General features: G+C 43.3%; 1 protein-coding gene and 1 non-coding gene across 3 annotated transcripts in view; both read right to left on the bottom strand.

Annotated features, from left to right (window-relative positions):
• Window positions 1–256: 256 nt before the first annotated feature.
• Window positions 257–21,057, bottom strand: part of PGAP2 (post-GPI attachment to proteins 2) — a 35,835-nt gene continuing 15,034 nt past the window's right edge. For both annotated transcript variants that reach the window (XM_089513178.1, XM_089513177.1), the window contains exons 3-6: window positions 20,795–21,047; window positions 18,475–18,581; window positions 3,417–3,525; window positions 257–2,230 (exon numbers count right to left, since the gene is read on the bottom strand). In XM_089513178.1, the coding sequence (XP_089369304.1) occupies window positions 2,100–2,230; window positions 3,417–3,525; window positions 18,475–18,581; window positions 20,795–21,047 (600 nt within the window). In that variant the 3' untranslated portion in view covers window positions 257–2,099. The remainder of the gene's footprint in view (window positions 2,231–3,416; window positions 3,526–18,474; window positions 18,582–20,794; window positions 21,048–21,057) is intronic.
• On the bottom strand, window positions 6,124–6,230 carry LOC149320242 (U6 spliceosomal RNA). The gene has a single exon (XR_016280345.1). It is a non-coding gene; the product is annotated as a U6 spliceosomal RNA (small nuclear RNA).

The raw sequence follows: 21,057 nt of genomic DNA on the forward strand, positions 1-21,057 counted from the left end.
AAACCCTCCAGACTGTTGTCCATCACTCAATAAGCTCTTCCTCTCCTCTCCTCTCCTCTCCCTTCCCATTTCGGCTTTCTGCTTTAAGTAAGTCCTCAGGGAGGATGAGCTGGGAGAGCAGCAAGGAGGCTTGCCCCTGGCCCTCTCATGCCACACCAGATGTGGGTTCACTTCTGTGCCTGCTGCTGGGAGCAAATAGGCCTCCCCTATGAAGGCAAAGGCAAGACCTTTAGAAACCCCAGAAAAAAAAGAATGAAAAATACTCAGTGTTTTATTCAAGAGCCTGTTCCAATCAAAATATACATCTAGCAGTACAAACCATCACACACATACATTCATACGCATACACGCATGCTGAGTCACAGCAGCAACAGTACAGGTGGCAAGGAAGATGGGAGGACATGCCATGCCACGCAAGACATTCAGCATCATGACACTATTCAGATAATATCATGACACATGATAATATTCAGCATCATGACACTCCTCCAGCTTTGAGTCTCCCCTGTGGTAGGATTGGGAGCCATGGCTTCTGGCTCTCTTTCCCCTGGTGCTCCTGTGAACCAGCCTCTCACCAGCTGGCCCTGAGCAGATAATGCCATCACGCAACCGGCTCCTCTCTTCCAGGTCTTCTTTGAGACAAGAGGGTCATCCACTGTGACCCACATCCAGCCCTCTCCTCTGGCCCTTCCCAAGAGTTCCCCTCTACTGCTTCACAGACCCATGGGATCAGAGAGTGGTGCCTCTGCATCCCCCTCCAGCCTCCTGTCTGTTAGTGGATTCTTTCCCTTGGGATTCTGGGTCCATTACTGCTGGCCCTTTGCTGCTCAGAGAGGCCCCTGGTCCTAGCAGATGCTTCCTCTGTCTTTCTCTTGCTTGCCTTGGATGAAGATCTGATAGGGCTCTGAGGAGGAGAGCGGCTATCAGTCCCCTTCAGATGTGCCTTTGCCACCAGAAACTGGGGGTCTTGAAGTAATAACACTGCATGCAGGCTGTTTGGCTCCTGTGGTCACTCTTCTGCTCACTAAAGACCATTTTGCATCTTCCTCACTGAGTTCCTATCCACATCACACGCTCACATGTACAAATCTCAAAGGCCAGCCCTTCTCTTCTACAGAGCCTGGCTTGCCAGTGGAGCCCAAGCCAGTCTCCATCCAGCAGCAGCCAAGGCTCCCAAATGTAAATGCCTGCCCCCTTGGATGCTCTCTCTGCCTCCCTCTGCTCCTGTTCTGGGAAGTGTGGGGAGGCTTTAAAGATTCCCACCTCCCAGGATTGCAGAGGGAGACACAACTGAACAGTCCTTAATTTGTCTTCATGCACACAACAGGCAGCTCCAGTGCAAGGAAGAAAAGTTGGTTGGAGGGGTAGGAGAGGAGACAGAGAAATGGAGGGGAAGAAAAGATCCCCCCCCCCCGCCAGACATGTGGGTCCTGTGGGCTGGCAATTCAGCCAGATTGGGCAATGCAATTCATAGAGGCCTCCTTTGGTCAGGCAGGAAAATTCCCACCTGGAGGGACCCCCCTGCTGTAACTGCAACCCAGATCAAGGGGGACAGGCTCAGGGCCTGGGGAGGAGTTGCTGCAACCACTCATCCTTACTGCTAAGGACTGGAAGCTGCCCTCCATTCCCCTGCCCTAGCTCCCCTTCTTTGCTTAAATTTACCCTCAGAGCTGTAGATTTTTACCCGCACAACTCTGGGAGCTGCAAAAGCGTTGTTTTTGACACATTTACCCTGGTGCTACAAGCAGGTTCTGACTGTTGGACTTCTGTGGGAGAGGTCTGGTGAAAAGACTCAGCGGGTGAGTGTCTCGGCCTTTTCACCACTCCACTGGTCCTGCCCTAGCAGCAGGGGGCAGTTTGGACTGTCATTATTTCAAAAAGAAGATTGTCCCCTTTCTCTGGCTGGCTGTATTTTCCGCTCCAGCTTGGGAAGGCGGACATCCTGGGATATCTTTGGGCCCATTTGCAGAGTTCCTCCAGGAGCTTTTCCAAGGCCCATCATCAGAAGGATCCACAGCTTCCAAAAGGCAAGGCCTCCTCCCGAAGGACTTCTGGAAGGACACCCGAAGGTGGGGTAGCCGTCCAAGGCGAGGTCACTGCTAGAAGTGCTTGTCTTCCGGTTGAGAGCTGACCACCAGCTCCTTGTTGCCAAAGTCCCACCAGGCTGTCATGTGGAAGGCCATGTTGGAAAGGACCACTAGGTACTCCAGGAAGGCAAAGATGGTGTACACTGGGAAAGGAGAGCAGAAACACAAAAACACATGTGGGGCTATTTTCAGCAGAGCTTGGACAAAGGCAGCTCAGCAAGAATGGAAATCCACAGCTGGCCTCTCGCGTGGGGCTGAAGGTGGCTGGGGCCCCCAGAAAGAAAGGAAATCTGTGGCTTGGGAAGGGTAAAGAGGCAAGTTCTCACCAAAACATATGAGGGGATCCTTGGGAGTTTAGCTGCCACTAGCCAGGTGGCACAGATAAAGAAGAGCCCAAGCCTGGAAGTCCTAAACTCTGATCTCCTCTCTTGTAACAATGGATACCAGGCCTTCCACTGGGCTCAGCACCACCGCCTGTTTTTTAACTTCAATACCCAAAATACCTGGGATTCTCAAAGCTGCAGTTGGAAAAGGTAACTTTTCTAAATTCCAACTTTCACCACCTCCAGTTGGCCAGAGCCTAAGATGAGGAGCTTATTTGTTCATCCACCATCCTGAGGCCCTTGTCATATGTCATAAGGAAGCATGGAAATGAAGTCAGGGGTGTCCTACTTCCAGGATTATGCTTCCCCCAAAGTGGCCATGTTGTAGTGGGCAAGGAAAAGTTACAGTCTGAAAAAGCAACTTTTCTGAAGTCTGCCCCTCACTATGTTGTCACCTTTGCAGCAATATTGGAATGCTCTTACTGACCTTTTAGTGTTCTACAAGGTTGTGGGCAAAGTGACCAAGCATGGGTGGTTTCATTGTTTAGACAAAGTACTGTCTGAAAAGCACCAAGCAGTGACCATCAGCAATGCAAAAACCACCCAGTTGGCCAGTGCTGGGCAAATGAGGCAGGTTCAGGGGCTGCTTTTATGCCCCAGAAGCCTCTGGGGGCTACAAGAAGGACTTCTGGGAAACAAAGCAAAAACCCAAGGGGTTATAAGTCCAGTTCTGGTTCTCAAAAATGGATATGTTTTGATTGTTGCACAGCACAAGGAGAGCATGGAACCCATTCTAAAGGTAAACTGTTGCACCCAGAGGCTTCCAGAAGCATCAGTTCACTCTCATTTTGCACCAGAAAAAGGTCACTTTGGGGATTCTGGAGGTGTCAAGGGCCACACAAAACAAATCTTCAGAGGGCCCCACACGCAGACCTTCCTGGCCATCCTGGTGGTAGGCATCATAAATAATAGGGTCAGCAATACAGACACCCTGAGAAAGGCTTACCTCCGGCCTCACAGTACCAATTGTGGCGAAAGTAGAAGCAGACGGCGATGGAGAATGCGACGAGGTTGAAGAAGAAGAGCCAGCACTTCCACCTGTAGGACCTGCGCTCCTGCAAAGGAGAGAGAAGGCAAGAAAGAGAGGCAGTGAGGAGGGGGATGCAAGGGGCAGGGGCTCCACTAGCCCCACACAGCAGGATCTTGCCCACCTGCTTGTCCACCCTGCAGCCTCCGCTTCCATAGAGGCATCACTCCTCTGGGGCACAGGCAGAAATGTACTGTCCCTGCCAGGATTTGCACTGGGAGCCCAAGGAGAAAGATCTTCTGAGCTGGCACAGAGTGACTGCTGTATCAAAGTTTGTTGTTGTGCATCTTCAAATTCTTTTGAATTTGAAGGTCCCTAAGGGGAACCTATTTGTGCTGTTTTATTGGCAATATTTGTTCAGAGGAGGTTTACCTTTGCCTTCCTCTAAGGGTGAGAGAGTGCGACTTGCCAGTGGATGGCTGAGCAGGGATTTGAACCCTGGGTTCCCAAAGGCTTTGTCTAACATTCAGACCGCTCTACCATGCTAGCTGTCAAGAATTAGCCAGAGTAGTCGAAGGGTTTCATGGCCGGCATCTATAGTTTTTTGTGGGTTTTTGGGACTATGTGGCCATGTTCTAGAAGAGTTTCTTCCTGACGTTTTGCCAGATTCTCTGAAGATGCCAGATGCCACAGATGCTGCTGGCGAAATGTCAGGAAGAAACTCTTCTAGAACATGGCATTCACAGAGCCCCCAAAAATCACAAAAAACTATTAGCCAGAGAAGCTTTGCCAACATTGCCTACCTTTGAGGATGAGAGAGTGTGACTTGCCCACAACCCCACAGTTGAATCCTGGTCTCCCAGAATCCCAGCCCAGCTGTGAAAACACTAGACACACTGGATCTCAACCCCCTCCCCCTTGCAAGGACCCCCAAAGCCCACCCCAACAACTGCAATGGCAATGCTGGACGTGGCCCTTCCCACCCCAAGGCCAGGCAGCCGTCTCTGCCCACAAGGCGCCCGGGGCTAAGGACAGGGAAGGAGGAAGCATCCCTCTTTGGGCGGGTTCCCTGTCTCAGCTTTTGGTGTGTGTGGAAACGGAACACCAGAGGAAGAGAAGAAGGAGAAACTGCAAGGAGGTTTCCGTCTGGGGAGTAAGCCCAGGAGGGAAGGGGAGACACGTAGGAGGGGGAACTGAGAAAGAGGTACTGGGGCCATCATGGTTCACACACTCACACACACACTGGGTGGAAGGAGGTCAGGGCCTGGCTTCTGCCACTAGGAAAGCCTGCAAGCAGGGCTGTGTCCTGGACACAAAGGGGATGCATTTAGTAGAATCCTAGAGTTGGAAGAGACCCCCAGAGTCTCCAGCCCCCGACTGCCTTGTAGGAAGACACCATCCAAGCACTCCTTGTGACAGATGGCCATCCAGCCTCTGTTTAAAAACAGCCTCCAAAGCAGGAGACTCCTCCACACTCCAAGGGAGCACTATCTTCCACGCTCGAGCAGCTCTTATGTCAGGAAAGTCTTCCTAATGTTCAGATGGAATCCCTTTTCCTGTAGTTTGCATCCATTGCTCTGTGTCTTAGGACCCGAACAGACAGGCCAAAATAAAGCTGCTTCAGGTCACTTTGGAGGTATGCTGTTAAATGACATGCACATTTTGAGAGACCAGAAGCTGCATCAAAGCTGCACTCCAGTCCTTAGGACCGGAGCATGGCTTTGGCGCAGCTTCTGGACTCTTCGAAGGCATGCATCATTTAAACAGCATACCTCCAAAGGGACCCGAAGCAGCTTTATTTTGGCCTTTCTGTTCAGGCCCATATTCTCTGGAGCTGCAGTGACAATTTGGTCCATCATTCACATCACATCCTTTAAAATACTGAACCATGGCTATCAAATCACCTCTCAACCTACGGGAAAAGAGATTCCAGCTCAACATTAGGAAGAGCTTCCTGATGGTAAGAGTTGTTTGACAGTGGAATAAAACTTTGGAGTGTGTTGGAGGCTCCTTCTTTGGAGGTTTTTTTTCCCCTCAATGCCAGAAAAGACTCTGGCAAGCTTTCTAAAAAGGACTTTCAAAGGATGCTGTTCTGTTTTGAACCTTTTTATTATCCTGTTTTTCAAAAATTATTTTAACTTTATTGTGATGATATTGGGAGTTTCATTTTCCTTTAATGCTGTATGCTTTTACTATATTGTCACAAGAATTATCTTTTTTGTTAGGAGAGAGTGGAGAAAAGATAACTCTTGCAGGCTTTGAAAATGAGATAAATTCATGAAGTACGTTTGGTGGGTTCGGTAATTAATACGTAACGGTGGAAATTTAGCCGAAACGTGTGCTTACACTCCTGGAAAGAAAGCAGGGACTCCGTGGTAATAAGAGCATCTATTGATTTACTTCATCTGTACCCAACTTTTTCCCCAAAGGGCTCCCAGGGAGAGCCAAGAAGAAGCCTTCCCAATAAAATTCAGAAACAATTACAATTACCACATAAAACAGAGCTTTACAAACTTTAGTATGTTTTTACAATGACGTTACACTATTTTATGGCCAGTCCATGGCAGAATGGGGTTGGACTGGATCAGGGCCCTTGTGCTGCTCTCTTCCAACTCTGCGCTTCTATGATTCTATGGTTTTAATTGTTTTAAAATGTTATTGGGAAGTTTTCTGGTGTTGTTTTTTTTTAAATCTGGAACGCTTCATGAATTTGCGTGTCATCCTTGCGCGGGGGCCATGCTAATCTTCTCTGTATCGTTCCAATTTTAGTATATGTGCTGCCAAAGCGAGCATGTTTTTGGTGTTTTTTAAAAACTGTATATGGAGCATCTCTGTCCGCACAACAACCCTGCAAGGCCTGGGGAAACCCCCCCTCCTCCATGCGTCAGGGTGCTGAAGCTCTAAAAAAGCCCCAAACAGGACTATTTAGACACGACAGCAGTTTCCATTTGCCTCTATCAAGAACCCCCCCCCCATTTCCTTTGGGGTTGCAGCAGATTTTGCAATAGTTTCTTCTTTTTAAACAAAGAAAGTGAGAGAGCTTTGAGCTGAACGGATAAAAACAGGGAAAGAATGACAGCCATGGAGCCCAAAGCAGAAGAAATCGAAACTGCTGTTCAAAGCAGAAGAGCTGGACGGCATCAATACAGAACAACCAAAGACTTGAATCCAAGCCAGACGCCAGCACAAAGGAAAAGCCGTTTCAAGTCTATTAATAGTAATAATAAGCAAAGTGTATGGTTTTCAAGCGCTTTTATCTTCCTAATTGTATTTTAGTCTTTTAACAAGTGATTTGCTTTAATATGGGAATAGTTTAATTCTATTTCAATGCTTACTTTTGTACGTTTTTAATTCTATTGTGCTTTTAAATTGCAAGCTGCTTTGAGCCCCAATTTTGGGGGGAAACCGGGATATAAATAAACACAATGGGCTCTTGGTCTCCGTTATGGTTTGGTTCCAGGACCCGCCGTGGATACCAAAATCCATAAATGCTCAAGTCCCATTGTATACAGTGAGGGGTTATTATTATCATTACTATTACTATTACTATAGTGGGCCTTTGGTATCTGCTGGGGTTTGGTTCCAGGACCCTCCATGGATACCAAAATCCATGGGTGCTCAAGCCTCATTAAATGCAATGGCAAAGTAAGATGGTGCCCCTTATGTAAAATAGCAAAATCAAGGTCTGCTTTTTGGAATTTAAGTAAATTTTAAAATATTTTCAAACCATGGATGGTTGAATCTGTGGCTACTGAGGGCTGACTGAATAATAATAGTAATAATAACAATAATAACAATAAGTCTCCCATCTCTCTTTTTTTAAGTTAGCTGCCACCTTTGTGTCTCTGCTGCTCTGCCTCTTCTCTGGTGCCAGCCCCTTTGGCCTTGGGTTCCTCCTTCTTTGAAGGCCTTGTCTTTGGGGTCTGCTGGCCTCCCCATCAGTCAAGGCTCCTGGGGATGGGGGTATGATGGAAAACGTAGGGCACTATGATTTAAAGCAAATAGCTGAATGGGTTATATGACAGTCGTTCCCATTTGAACCTGGGCCTGATCCTACTTGGATTGGTTTCTGTTGTGATAAAGCAAGGCAAAGGCAAAAAACCCAGTTTCCCCAGAGTCTAGTTTCCTAGCAGTTCTTTTGAAAAGGATCGATTCCGAAGCATGTTGGTCAAGTGGGAATGACAGATCTGAATTGCATCATTCTGGAGGAGAGTGACTAATGGCAGAGGGGTGTTTACCGTCCCTCCTCAGTTTTGGGTAGATCCACCCTTCCCTCCCCCACCTCCCAGCGCTGCCTTTGTGCTTTTGGTGTGACCGACGGGCGCATGATTCTTTTGTTAAAAAAAATAAAATCGATAGAAGATTCAATTCATTGGCTTTGTAACTACTTGCAGATACCCAGGCGATCCAATGGCAGTTTATAGTCAGGCAGGTAGTTGCAAAACCAGTGATTAAAATCTTCTATCAATTTATTTAATCTATCTATCTATCTATCTATCTATCTATCTATCTATCTGTCTGTCTGTCTGTGTGTGTGTAGTTCCCAAGCCGGGCTGCCAGGGCTGCTGCTTACATCACTGATGACGCACAGGTGATTGACAGGCATTTTGAAGCGGTGCAAACTAGTGGGGATGACAATCGTGCCAAAAAAGAAGCAATTACAAGAGGATAATGAAAAGATCCACTTTCATAGTGGGAATGACGGACCTTTTGGAATCAATTTACCAACACAGAGTGAAGGCAAATTGCAAACTGCTTTAAATGTAAGTGGGAAGGGGCCCCCAGGTTTGCTTCTGAATGAAAACTGCCAAGGCAAGCAAAGGAAGTAATTCTGGGAGGTGAGAGTTCACACAGGAAGCAATAGGAGGCATGGTGCTCTTGGTGCAAGGCGTGAGAAAGCGCCTCCTCCTACCACAGAGTTCTCCCACCAATCTCCCCCTGCCCTGGGAGATTGCCCCCAACCATGCAAACCCAGCCATGGCCAATTTCCATTCAATTTTTGCCTGCAGTCTCTCTTTCAAGTCCTCAACCTCTGCTTCCTTCCAGCTGCCAGGTCTCTGGGGTTGCCTCCGTCTAACCCACATGAACCTCTTTCCTCACCCGACCACCACGCTTCCTGCCAACGGCACACATTTCCTTGCTGTGCCTCCTTCATATGCGCTGTGTTGACACAATGTCTTTCCCCAAATGCAAAATTCAAGGTGGTTTTCAGAAAGAAACAGAAGCAATAGAGTTAAAACACAGAAAAGCCAGTATTAAAAGGGAACTAAACCATCAGCATTAAAAACAATTTTAGCACAAGCAACTGAAAATAACAAAAAGCTGAATAAAAACAGTACAATGAAAACAGTACAGTATTGAATACAGTAGGCCCTAATTATCCTAAAGGAACCAACTCCTGTCTGCTGTTGGAAGCTAATTAAAACAATTCAAAAAGGATGTGGAGAAACCGGAGCCATGTGTCCAAAGGAGAGCGACTAAAATGGTGAAGGGCCTGGAAGCCATGAAGCCCTATGAGGAAGGACTCAGGGAATTGCTGGGGATGTTTAGCCTGGAGAAGAGAAGGTTAAGAGGGGATAAGAGTGCCCTGTTTAAATATCTGAAGGGGTGTCATGTCGAGGAGGGAGAAAACTTGTTTTCTGCTGCTCCAGAGAATAGGACCCAATGGAGCAATGGATGCAAGCTGCAGGAAAAGAGATTCCACCTCAGGAGGAACTTCCTGACAGTAGTAATAAATATTTGAAGGGATGTCATACTGAGGAGGGAGCAAGCTTATTTTCTGCTGCTCCAGAGAATAGGACACAATGGAGCAATGGATATTATTGTATATTTGTGTTGCAAATGTTCAGATGTGACATTGATTGCTAAACTTTTATTTTTTTTATAAGTAGTTTTATTAAATTTAAAAAATTAAAAAGACACAGCAACAATATCAAACATTCATCGCAACACAGACTCACCCACCCCTATATCAAACTTTACATACGAAAAGTTAAACAAAACGAGGGCACAAAGACAAAACAAGGAAAAAAATCGCGTAGCCTGTTAGAATACATGTTCCATAAATACATAAATGTTGTGTCTCATCTTTTTTCTTTAATACTATTTATTCCCTTTATCTTTCCCTTCTCTTTCCTTCTATCTTTATATCCACCTTCATTGTTCTGTCTTTAATTTAAACTCGATTCTACAATTACCTTCTACTTCTTGTATATTCTTTCTCTTAATTCCTTCTTCACTTCCCTCTCTTCAGCTTATCTGCTCCACATCTCACTTCTCCTGACTTTACTACTTTCTCTCACCTTCTCACACCTACTTTACCCTCATTCAATCCTTCTTCTTTCCTCTTCCACAATCTTTCACCTCATTGTTACCAGACTTCTCTCTCTAATCCTGTTGGGTATAATTGTTCTAAATTCTTACCCTTTTAAATTTACTTCAAATTTAGTTGTTATTCTTTCCCAAAAGTCCAATCACAGCGGTAGTATGAATATCTATTCTTTAATTTCCCAACTACTCTAGAACTTGCTGCTTTCTATTTATTGATCCTAAACGTATTACCTTTTTTACCCTTTTATTTTCCTTAGTTGTTTTAAATTCCCAAAATTCTCATATCTCATTTACTCTCCAAATCCTATATTCTACTTTAAATACAGTATATATATATTCTATTAATTTGTTTGTTACTATTATTTACAGAATCCAATTGTTGCTATTTTCCCCATTCGTTATCCAAACATTCTAAAACTTTAGCCCATTCTTCATCTACTTCATCTAAAGCTTGATCTCTAAGCAACTGTGTCGTTTTATCCATTTCGATTGCATCATATACTTTAATCAGCCAGTCTTTTTTACTTGGAGTCTTTTTCCCTTTCCATTTTTGCGTTAAAGCCAGTCTCGCCATTGAAATTAAATAGTACAAATTTTTCCATATCTTCTGTCTGCTTCCTCTTCCGACATGTTCAATGAAAAGGTTTCAGGAAGAAATTTGATTTTAACTGGTAAAATCAAATTTATCGTCTCGTATACTTTTTTCCAGTAGTTTTTAACTAATTTGCGTGTCCAGAGGCAATGATATAAGGTTCCAGGCTCTTTTTGGCATTTCCAACATAAATTGTTTGTTGATTTATAAATTTTGGATATCTTTTCTGGAGTCAGATACCAACGAAAAAAAGTTTTATAATAGCTTTCTCTCAGGTTTTGTGAAGCCGAATATTTTAATCTTTTTTTCCAAACCACGTCCCATCTATCCAAATTTAAAGGGTAACCAATATTTTTTGCCCATTGTATCAGGTTTTCTTTTATTATTTCATCGTCTTGTTGCCAACTTAACAATAGTTTATAAAATTCTTTTATCCATTTTGGATTTTCTTTTTCTAGTATTTTCCCAAATTCACTTTGTTTAACCTCAAATCCTGCTGTTTTAGAATCCGATTTAAATCTTTCTCTTATCTGCCAATATCTAAACCAATCTAATTCTATCTCCTCCTCAGAGAGTTCCTTTTGTGTTTTAAGTTCCAAATTCTCCTTTTTGTCTTTCTTTAATAACTTTGCATAGGTTAACCAATCTGTTTTTTGTCTGGTTTCTGGTCTTTGAATAGCTTCTTGTGGTTAAAACCAATAGGAAATTTTGCCATGATTCTAAGTTTGTACTTATTCCATACTTTATATAGTGACCTTCTGATGTGGTGTAAATTAAAACCTTTATTTGCTCTTAGCTTATCATATCCCAGATATGCATGCCATCCAAATGATAGATTGTCTCCCTCTATCTCTAATAAATTTTCATCTTTTAGCAATATCCATTCTTTAATCCACATTAAACAACATGACTCAAAATATAGTTTTAAATTTGGTAAGCCTAGTCCACCTCTCTCTATCGAATCTTGCATTATTTTTAATCTAATTCTCTGCCTCTTTTTTTGCCAAATGAAGTTACTTAAATCTCTTTGCCAAATTTTTAAAAAATTGTCTTTAATTAAAATTGGAAGTATTTGGAATAAATATAAAATTTTTGGAAGGACCACCATTTTTATTGCTGCTACTTTCCCCAAAAGTGATAAGTTACATTTCTTCCATTTCTCCAATTTCGATTTAATTTCTTTCCATGTTTTTTGTAATTCATGTCAAATAATTTGCTCAAATTACTAGATACTGTTATCCCTAAATATTTAGCCTTTTTTCTGTTTTTATCTTTAACATTTCTGATAATTTCTTTACTTTCTCTGAGGACATATTTTTAGTTATTATCGTAGATTTATCTTTATTTAACTTACAACCTGCTATTTCTCCAAATTCTTCTACTATTTTTAATAATTCTATTGCACTCTTGCAGGGGTCATTTAGAAAGATCACCAAATCATCAGCAAAGGCTCTCACTTTATATACATGTTTCTTTATTTTTATACCTTGTATGTAGTCATTATTTTTAATCCTTTTAATCAATCTTTCAATTATAGTTATAAACAGTAGTGGGGAGAGGAGACAACCCTGTCTTGTACCCCTACTAATTTTTATATAGTTTGTTTTTTCGCCATTCACAATATTTCTTGCTTTTTGATCTTTGTAAATTTCTTTAATCCATCCTATAAATTTAGAGCCTAATTCCAATTTCCCCAAAATTTCGAAAAGTGTCTTCCAATTTACTGTATCGAATGCTTTTTCTAAATCCAATAGTAATAAACCTAATTCTCTTTCATTATGTTTTTCATAGAATTCCAATAGAATTCAGTTGAATGGGCGCACGCGCCCATTGCGCCCCGCGCACCTCCGTGCACGAGCCCCATTGTTTACAATGGGGCTTGAGCATAGGCGGAAATCGCCATACGCGGCGGGATCCAGAACGGATCCCCCGCGTATGGCGAGGTTCCACTGTAATACTAATCTTGTATTTTTCCTTATTTGTCTTTGGGGTAAAAACCCTTTCTGATCAATATCTATGGTATCTTTTAGAAAACTCTTTAATCTAGTTGCCAAAACTGCTGAAAAAATCTTATAATCAATATTCAATAGCGAGATTGGACAGTAATTTTTGATTTCCTTAGTATCTTTTCCTTCTTTCGGTATTAATATTATATCAGCCTCTTTCCAAGTTTCTGGAATTCCTTCTTTTAATATAGAATTTAACATAGTTTGTAGGGGGCCACATAATTAATCTTTAAAAGTTTTATAATAATGCACTGTAAAGCCATCGGGTCCTAGAGATTTTCCATTTTTCAAATTATCAATTGCTGTCTTTACTTCCATAAAGCTGATTGGTTTATTTAATTCTTCTAATTGATTCTTGTTTGGATTTATAAATTCATCTCTCCCATCTGCTAGCTAATTTTGAATTTTTCTCATATCTATTTCTTGATCTTGGTACACCTCTGAAAAGAATTGGACAAACCCGTTTCTTATATCTTCTTGTTTAGTTACCATTTTGCCTTCTACTTTTAATTCAACTATTGTTTTCTTGCTCTGTTTTTTCCTTAACATCTCTGCCATTCCTTTACTAACTCTATTAGCTTGTTCAAAATTCTTCTGTTTTAAACTTTTTAGCTTTTTACTAATTTCCAATGTGTCTTTATTCATTTTTTGTTTTTTTAGTAGATTAATCTCTTCCAATATTTTTGAATCTCCCAAGTGTGTTTCCAATTCTTTTTCCTTAGTTACTATTAATTTGGATATCTTCTGTTCTTTCTCTTTCTCCCTTTTATTCAGATAAGCTTCTTGGTTAATTAAAAAAACCCTCACTACTGCTTTCCCAGCGTCCCACACACTCTTTAGCTTTATATCTTGGGTAGTGTTTTCTTTAAAATAATTAATTATTACCTCTTTTGTTTTTTTGATAACTTCTTTGTTTTGGATTATAGAGTCTTTCAATCTCCAAATGTTTGTTCTAGTTTTTTGAGAAAGAGTTGCTATTACAGGATTGTGGTCCGAAATTAGTCTTGGCTGTGTTTCTACTGATTTAATCAAACTGCATAACGATATTGGTACCCAAATCATATCAATACGCGAAACTGATTGATGTCTGTTTGAGTAAAATGTAAATCCCTGTTCTTCCTTTTTACCTAATCTCCAAACATCTTTTAAATAGTAACTTTTTACCAAATCAAAGAAGGATTGGGGAAGTATACCTTGATTGTTTTTTATTTCTTTTACAGATTTTCTGTCCAGAGAGGGTTCTACTACTCCGTTAAAATCTCCCAGGATTATTATTTTATCATATTTCAATTTCTCTACTTCATTGTGTAATTTATAGTAAAAAAACTCCTTTTTTGTCTTGTGGACAGTAAATTCCTAGTATTAAACATTTTTCGTCATTTAGATTAATTTCAACACCTACGTAATGTCCCATTGGATCGTTTAGAACTTCTTTTGAATGAATATAGTTTTGAATATAAATTGCAACTCCTTTCTTCCTATTTTTGGCTGCCGAGATATAATCTTTTCCTAAATTTCTGAATCGTATGAATCTTTTTTCCGTGAATTTAATATGCGTTTCTTGCATACAAATGAAGTCACATTTTAGTTTTCCTAGATAATGAGTTACTTTTCCCCTCTTATTTGGTGAGTTTAGTCCTTTTACATTCCAGGTTATTAATTTCATATTACGGTTTTATAGTTTTCTTTCGTAGTCTCCAAATTTTATTAAATGTTCAAACTGAATTTAAGTAGTTAAATTCCCTTCCCTTTCCCTTTCTCTTCTTTCCCTTCTTCCCCTGTCATGCCCAGCCTGCAGGACGGCTTGGAGGACTCAGAGGATGAGCTAGAGCCCCTGGGACCTGAACCTGTAATGGAGGAGCCAGAGCCCCTGGGGCTTGAACCTGTAATGGAGGAGCCAGAGGCTGGCCCTAGTTCTGCTGGAGCAGAGTCTGTGACCCCTCCAGAGGTTCAGCAGTCAAGTTTGCCTGGTGCCGAGGCTGTGGACATGGAGGAGGATCTGGGCAGTGTGCCTACCTTCAATGAGCGTCGAGCAGAAAGAGAGGGCCTTCGAAGATCTCGGAGGCTTTATCAGAAGCGTGTTTGTAATCAGACACAGCTGAAGGCCGGCTCCTTGCCTTCTTAAGCACCTGGAGCATGTGTGGTTCTTTGCCAGTGGATATCTGACTCTTTTAGAGGAAAGACTCTGTCTCTGGCTCCTTTGGCTTCTTGTCTTGACTACCCGGAAACCTTGACCTTGGACTGCTTTATCGACCTGCCTACCTGTTACCCTGAACCTCGGACCGTCTGACAATTTTCTTGGTAATCCCTTTTGGTAGAACTACTGTGAATCTCCAGGACTGTGTAGCTTACACTGACTTTGCTGTGCTGGGAGGGGGTTTGTTTGTTTGAGAACTAGCTGCCTTATCAGCCCTTTGGCTGCTTTCCCAGACATCCCCCTACTTAACTTATTTCACAGTTCTTTATCTTCCAGATCTTTCTATTCCACTTCTCTCAATTCTTCTCTACTCTCTCTCTCTTCTGGTATACTCCCCTTTTCTTCTTCTTCTTCTTGCCTCCACTCCTCCTCTCCAACTTCAGTTTCTAATGAAAGTCCTAGAAGGTGTTCTTTTTCTTCTCTCTCGTTTCTATCCTTCTTCTCCCCCGGTGTTGTTCTTTTCGTCATTTCCTTTTAAAATTCTTTCCAAAAATTTCCAGCTTTTTCTAGTGAGTTTAATCTGTATCTTTTTTGATTCCATGTTAAAGAAAGTCCTTCCAGTTCTTCCCATCTAAATGGTATTTTATATCTCTTCAGTTGTTCTGTTAGGAATTGGTAGTCTTTTCGTCTTCTTAACACTTCGCGGGAATGTCCTTAAACACTTGAATCTCCGTCCCTCTTATCACAAATATTGTTTTGAAGTTTTTCTGGAGAAATGCATCTTTTGTCTGTTTTCTTACCCAATATAACACCACCTCCCTTGGGAGTTTCCTAGTTCTTGCTGTGTTAGAGTTTATTCTATACATCCTATCGATTTCTCCATACGTTTGTTGCACCGGCATGTCGAGATATTTAGCTAAGTAGGGAGTCAAGAAGTCGTATAAGTTTTCGTGAGCTTGTTCTGGAAGGCCTCTCAATTTGATGCATTTTTCTCTCTGTTTGATTTCTAATCTCAAAATAGCATCTTGGTCTTCTTGTTGAAAGTTTTAAATTGGTTACAGACTGATGGCCAACAAGTCTAGGCCAGAAAACAAACTGTTCAAGGAGGACGGAACAAGACAAAATGTAAACAAGACATGTTTTTTGTTTGTACAATGATTGGTTCCTATGTTGCAAAGCAACTTGTGGGAAAGAGGCTGGACTAAGGAGTTGCATCGTGGGAAAGACTGATGTTATGTTCTAGTGTTTTTTTCTGAGAATGGAGCCTGAAGGAGTAAGCCATGTTGTACAGTTGTAGCTTATTAGCTTGTGTAAATAGCAATAAGAAATAAAGCCCTGAGCAATGAGAGAAATCCTGCTGGAGTTTCTTTCTTTAATGAAGCAGCTGTTGCCCTAGGCATTGCTCCAGCAAGCTGACGCCTGTGTTGGAGATTGCTTTGGTCCTGAGTTCCAGAGGAGCCTGCGTCTGCATCCAGTTGGTACCAGTTTGGAACCACGAGGCAAGAGGCATCACCCAAAACAAATTTTTCCAACAATGGATCCAAGCTAGAGGAAAAGAGATTCCGCCTCAACATTGGGAAGACCTTCCGGACAGTAAGGGCTGTTGGACAGTGGAAGACATTCCCTTGGAGTGTTGCTCCCATGGGTCTTCTCCTCCTCACCTTCCTATTGATATCCCACCTTTCTTTCTAATACTACCACTCAAGGCAGCTTGCAAAAGTTAAAAGAAGCGCAGTTATTAGCAGAGATACAAGTAAAATACTGCTAAGATGCAATTGAACCACCCATACATCTTTCTTGACATTAAGCCCTCCAACAGGATGTGAGAGCACTCCATCTTGTGCCCCACAACAGCTTAGGTTCAAAGTATAGCTTCACCTGCTCACACTGCTTTTTACCTCCTGTACATAGGCTGTGGTCTCGACCCACTGTAACACATATTTGCCAAAACGGACTTCTCTGTGTGCACTGGCTGGCTGAAAGGTGTGCCCCTGAACATGTGCAAAGTGCTTTCCCTGCCCTCAATCCATGTCCTCAGGAATCTTTAGAAAGAAGGAGGAGTCCCCTACTTTAGGAGTTGCAAAGGTACTAGATTCCATCTGATCTTGGAAGGTAAGGGGGAGGTCAGCCCTGGTTAGTACTTGGATGGGAGACCACCAATGAATACCAGGTGCTGTAGGCTATATTTCAGAGGAAGGAACTGGCAAAACCATCTCAGAGTATTCCTTGCCTCAGAAAACCCTATGGAATTCACAGGGCTGCCATTAGTCGATGGGTGACGTGAAATATGTACTTTTGTCGCTTGTTGATTTTTTGCAATCCTGTGAATTTCACAGAGCTTACACACACCTCAAAAGCAGACAAGTGGAAAAGAAGATATTGAGGACGTGGCAAACCTGGCACCTGCTGCCCTCTGGAGGCATGCTTTTATGCCAGAGCCTTATGTGGAAAGAGCCTTAATTACAGCTCTACCTCAGTTCACAAGGCTGACCTGTCCCTGGGCAAGATCAGAAAGTGTAAAGACATACAGTAACTCTGAACACTAAAGTGGGATCCATTCAAGCCATTGTATTCCCCATCACCATGAACTGACAGTGAAGGAAGCGAAAAGGAAGAAAACCAGCTCATTTGAGGTGTGGTGCTGGGGAAGAGTACTGAGAATACCATGGATGGCCAAGAAGACAAAGATATGGCTTCTGGAACATATCAAGCCCAAATTCACTGTAGAAGCCAAGAAGATCAAAATGGAGGCTGTCATACTTTGGCCACATCATGGGGAAAAATGAATAACTGGAAAAGGCAATAACACTAGAAAAAGTGGAATGCAGTATTATTATTATTATTATTATTATTATTATTATTATTAACTTTTATTTATAAAGCGCTATAAATGTACACAGCGCTGAGGAAGACCACAGGCCAGGTGGCTGGACTTGATCAGGGAAGACCTGGGCCTGAAGGACCTGAGCAGAGCAGTGGAGGACAGGGAGGCCTGGAGAAGTCTCATTCACAGGGTCACCATGAGTCAAAGTCGGCTTGAGGGCAGTTAACAAGAGCAACAAGCTGCTTCCTTGTGCCTGCTTACATAGGCAATGTGCAGGGAAGTACCCTGTGTTGCCATCACACCCAAAGCATGATTGCTAGCATGTGACAGAGTTGTTTCCTTATGCATCGTCAAGCTTATTGCCTCTCTGCTAACAATGCTGCACCTTCGCCTGAAGGCTCATCCACAGCCCATATGCTTTCCAGACTGAAAGCAGAAGGAATCCTATTGTTGAACACATGGGAAGAAAGTCTTTACCATGAGAATCCTTTTCTACCCAGTGAGGAGAGGCTAAGGAATAAAGGAAGAGAGGAAGAAAGAAAGGCAGTGGTAGCAGCCAAAAAGGAATAAAGCAAGCTCAGTTACAGCTGGAATCCAGTTTCATGGAGCTAGTAATTCAGTTATTGTATTATTATCTGCTTTATTCTGAACCAGACTGAGCACATTCTTTATGAAAAGGTAGCATAAACCTATCCGTCTCAGCCTCCTGGATGTGTGTGTGTGGGGGGGGGGTGATAATTATTGTTTTCCAATGAGCCAGCATGGAATAGTGATTTGAGCACTGGACTACAACTCTGGAGATTGGGGTTCAATTCCCTGTTCAGCCATGGAAACCCATCTTGGACAAGTCACACACTCTCAGCCTCAGAAACCCCCACAATAAGTTTGCCTTAGGGTCAGCATAAGTCAGAAAGCACTTGAAGGCATACAACAACAAAAACAACAATCCAGAGACCCACAGCAAACCTGTGGCCATTAGATATACAATTGCATATTTAATATTCTTAATGTTTTTATCTATTCTACTTTGTCTCAGGGGCTGTTCTGTTGAGAGGCCATGTATAGACAATGCTTCGAACAAAGAAACATACAAAATTAAGTGATCGACTGGTAACTGAAGAGAAAGACAAACAAAAAGGGCACCGTACCTCAGGACTTACTGTGTGCTTCTTGGTCATTCGCCACAAAATGCAGGTCAGGAACATGTGGCTGAGGGCCGAAAAGATGAAGAGAATGAAGGCGCTTTCGTGGATGACTGCGGCGACAAGAGAAGAGGCAACCCAAGTGGTAAGCAAGGAAGCAGCCACTGAAAGTTTCAAGCCATTCCAGGACAGACTGGAAGGGAGGCAGATCTTGGCACCCAGCCCCACACAGAAGCAACAGGCAAATACTAGGATCCTATTATTAGGACAGAGCCAGAGTGGCATAGTGGTTTGACTGTAGGATTAGGACTCTGAAGAACAGGGTTCATCGAATCATAGAATCATAAGAGTTGGAAGAGACTACAAGGGGCATCCATTACAAATCCATTCTGCCATGCAGAAAATCACAATCAAAGCCTCCCTGACAGATGGCCATCCAGCCTCTGTTTAATTTGATTCCCTGCTCATCCATGAAAACCCATTGGGTGACCTTAGGAAAGTCACACACTCTCAGCTTCAGGGGAAAGCAATGACAAACCTCCTCTGAATAAATCTTGCCAAGAAAACTCTGTGAGAGGGCTGCCATACAGTCCAGTCCATACTCTCTCACCTCAGAGGATGGCAATGGCAAACCCCTGTGATGAAACTTGCCAAGAAATCTCCTTGATATGTTCACCCTAGGGTCGCCATAAGTCAGAAACGACTTGAAGGCACACAGTAACAACAACAACAATTAGGATCCTGAGTTGAAAGGGGCCCTCAGAGGCCATTGAGTCCAACTCCCTGCTCAGTGCAGGATCTCCAAGTAAAGCATCCCCAGCAGGGAGCTTTCCAGCCTCTTTTGGAAGACATCCAGACCTCTGCAATGAGCCCTGGGGGTGCTGTGGCCACTCACTCACAAACCACAATTTTGTGAGTTCATTCCTAGCCAGGGGCCCAGGGTCGACTCAACCTTGCATCAGGGACGTAGCCAAGGAGGGGAGGTCTTGGGGTCTGGACCCCCCCTTCCGTTAGAAAAATGAATGGTGCGTGCTGCTGCGCCGCCGCACTCAAGCCCCGTTATAATGGTGGCACTTAGTCTGGACCCCCCCTTCCTAAAATCCTGGCTACGTCCCTGCTTTCATCCTCCTGAGGTCGCTAAAATGAGTACCCAGCAATTAGCTTACAGTTTGGCTTAGAGACTGCTTAGTGCGGTATGAAGTGGTTTATAAAAGAAGATGCTATTACTACTGCAATCTGTGGTTCTCTCTAGGAATCTATATGTCCACCTGTGCAACTTATGGAAAAAGTTGCCCATAGAGTTGCATTGGAGGACCTAGAGATTCCTCAAATAATCAAATCAACCAGTATGGCACCAGGTATCTTGATCCAGAACGGAGTAGTTCCAGGTGTCTCCAAGGTTCTTCAGTGCCAAACACTGACACATGTTACTGCTATTGCCTAAGTTTTATCGGTGGCTAATGATGCAGCAGATGCTACACAGCTGAGAAACACCCCAACCCTTTTGCTGTTGGGTCCTGCATCTTTGGGGTCCTGCATCTGCAACTTGCTGTTGGGGTCCTATTGGGGTCCTGCTGTTGGGGTCCTGCATCTGCAACTTTGAACCAGACTTACCCCTGACCAAGCAATCAAATCAAATCCCTCTTGCTGGACATATATGGGCTCCTGGGTTGGCGTGTACTCTGCCCCCCACTGCAGGCTGAGGCCAATGGAAGATGGGTTATACAATGCAGAAGCAGATTAAGAAAATTACAATGTGTAAGCATGGCTCATCTTCCCCCACAGTTATGAGAACTGTGCAAGTGGGATGACAACAAAAAATTATGGTAACTCCTTCTCAGCCTTCCTATCTTTTCCCAGCCTCAAACTGTCAAGTGAATGCAAAAAGCATCTAACAAAGTCAGTAATACAAACGAACCCTTTCACACCACTGTGAAAGGTCTTTAAACAGAGGCTGGATGGCCATATGTTGGGGATGCTTTGATTGTGTATTCCTGCATGGCAGAATGGGGTTGGACTGGATGGCCCTTGGGATCTCTTCCAATTCTAGGATTCTATGATTCAACTGGACAACTGGCCATGATGCTCGCATGGACTCCGAAACCTTTTTCTTTGGAGGCTGTTTTTAAAGAGACACTGGATGGCCATCCGTTGGGAGTGCTTTGATTGTATGTTCCTGCATGGCAGAAGTGGATTGGACTAGATGGACCTTGGAGTCTCTTCCAACCCTATGATTTTATGATTCTATGAAATTCGTCTGCCTAGTGGTAGAGGCTTGGCTCATTACCCCGGGCAAAGACATTCAGGACCCAAGGCAGGCACTTACGGTAGTTCTCTGAGGAGGAAACATAGGTGAGCAACAGGAGGGCCACATTCTCCAACAGGTTGAGGGCAAAGGCCACGTTGCAGAGGCAGTGGTACCGGGGGTGAGTGCAGTGGCAGCTGCAGTAGTAGCCCCAGTAGACCACTGCAACTAGGAAGCGGGGGCCGGAGTGCAGGCCAATGCAGAACCGCCAGACGTACCGCTCAGGTGTGTCCCCACCGATGGCAGCGCTGATGGAGGGGAGGTAGTTGGGGACCTGCAAGTGG

Source organism: Sceloporus occidentalis, unplaced genomic scaffold, assembly GCF_023333645.1.
Source record: "Sceloporus occidentalis isolate IW3139 unplaced genomic scaffold, rSceOcc1.0.p SCAF_2, whole genome shotgun sequence".
In the NCBI taxonomy this organism is placed as follows: domain Eukaryota; kingdom Metazoa; phylum Chordata; class Lepidosauria; order Squamata; family Phrynosomatidae; genus Sceloporus; species Sceloporus occidentalis.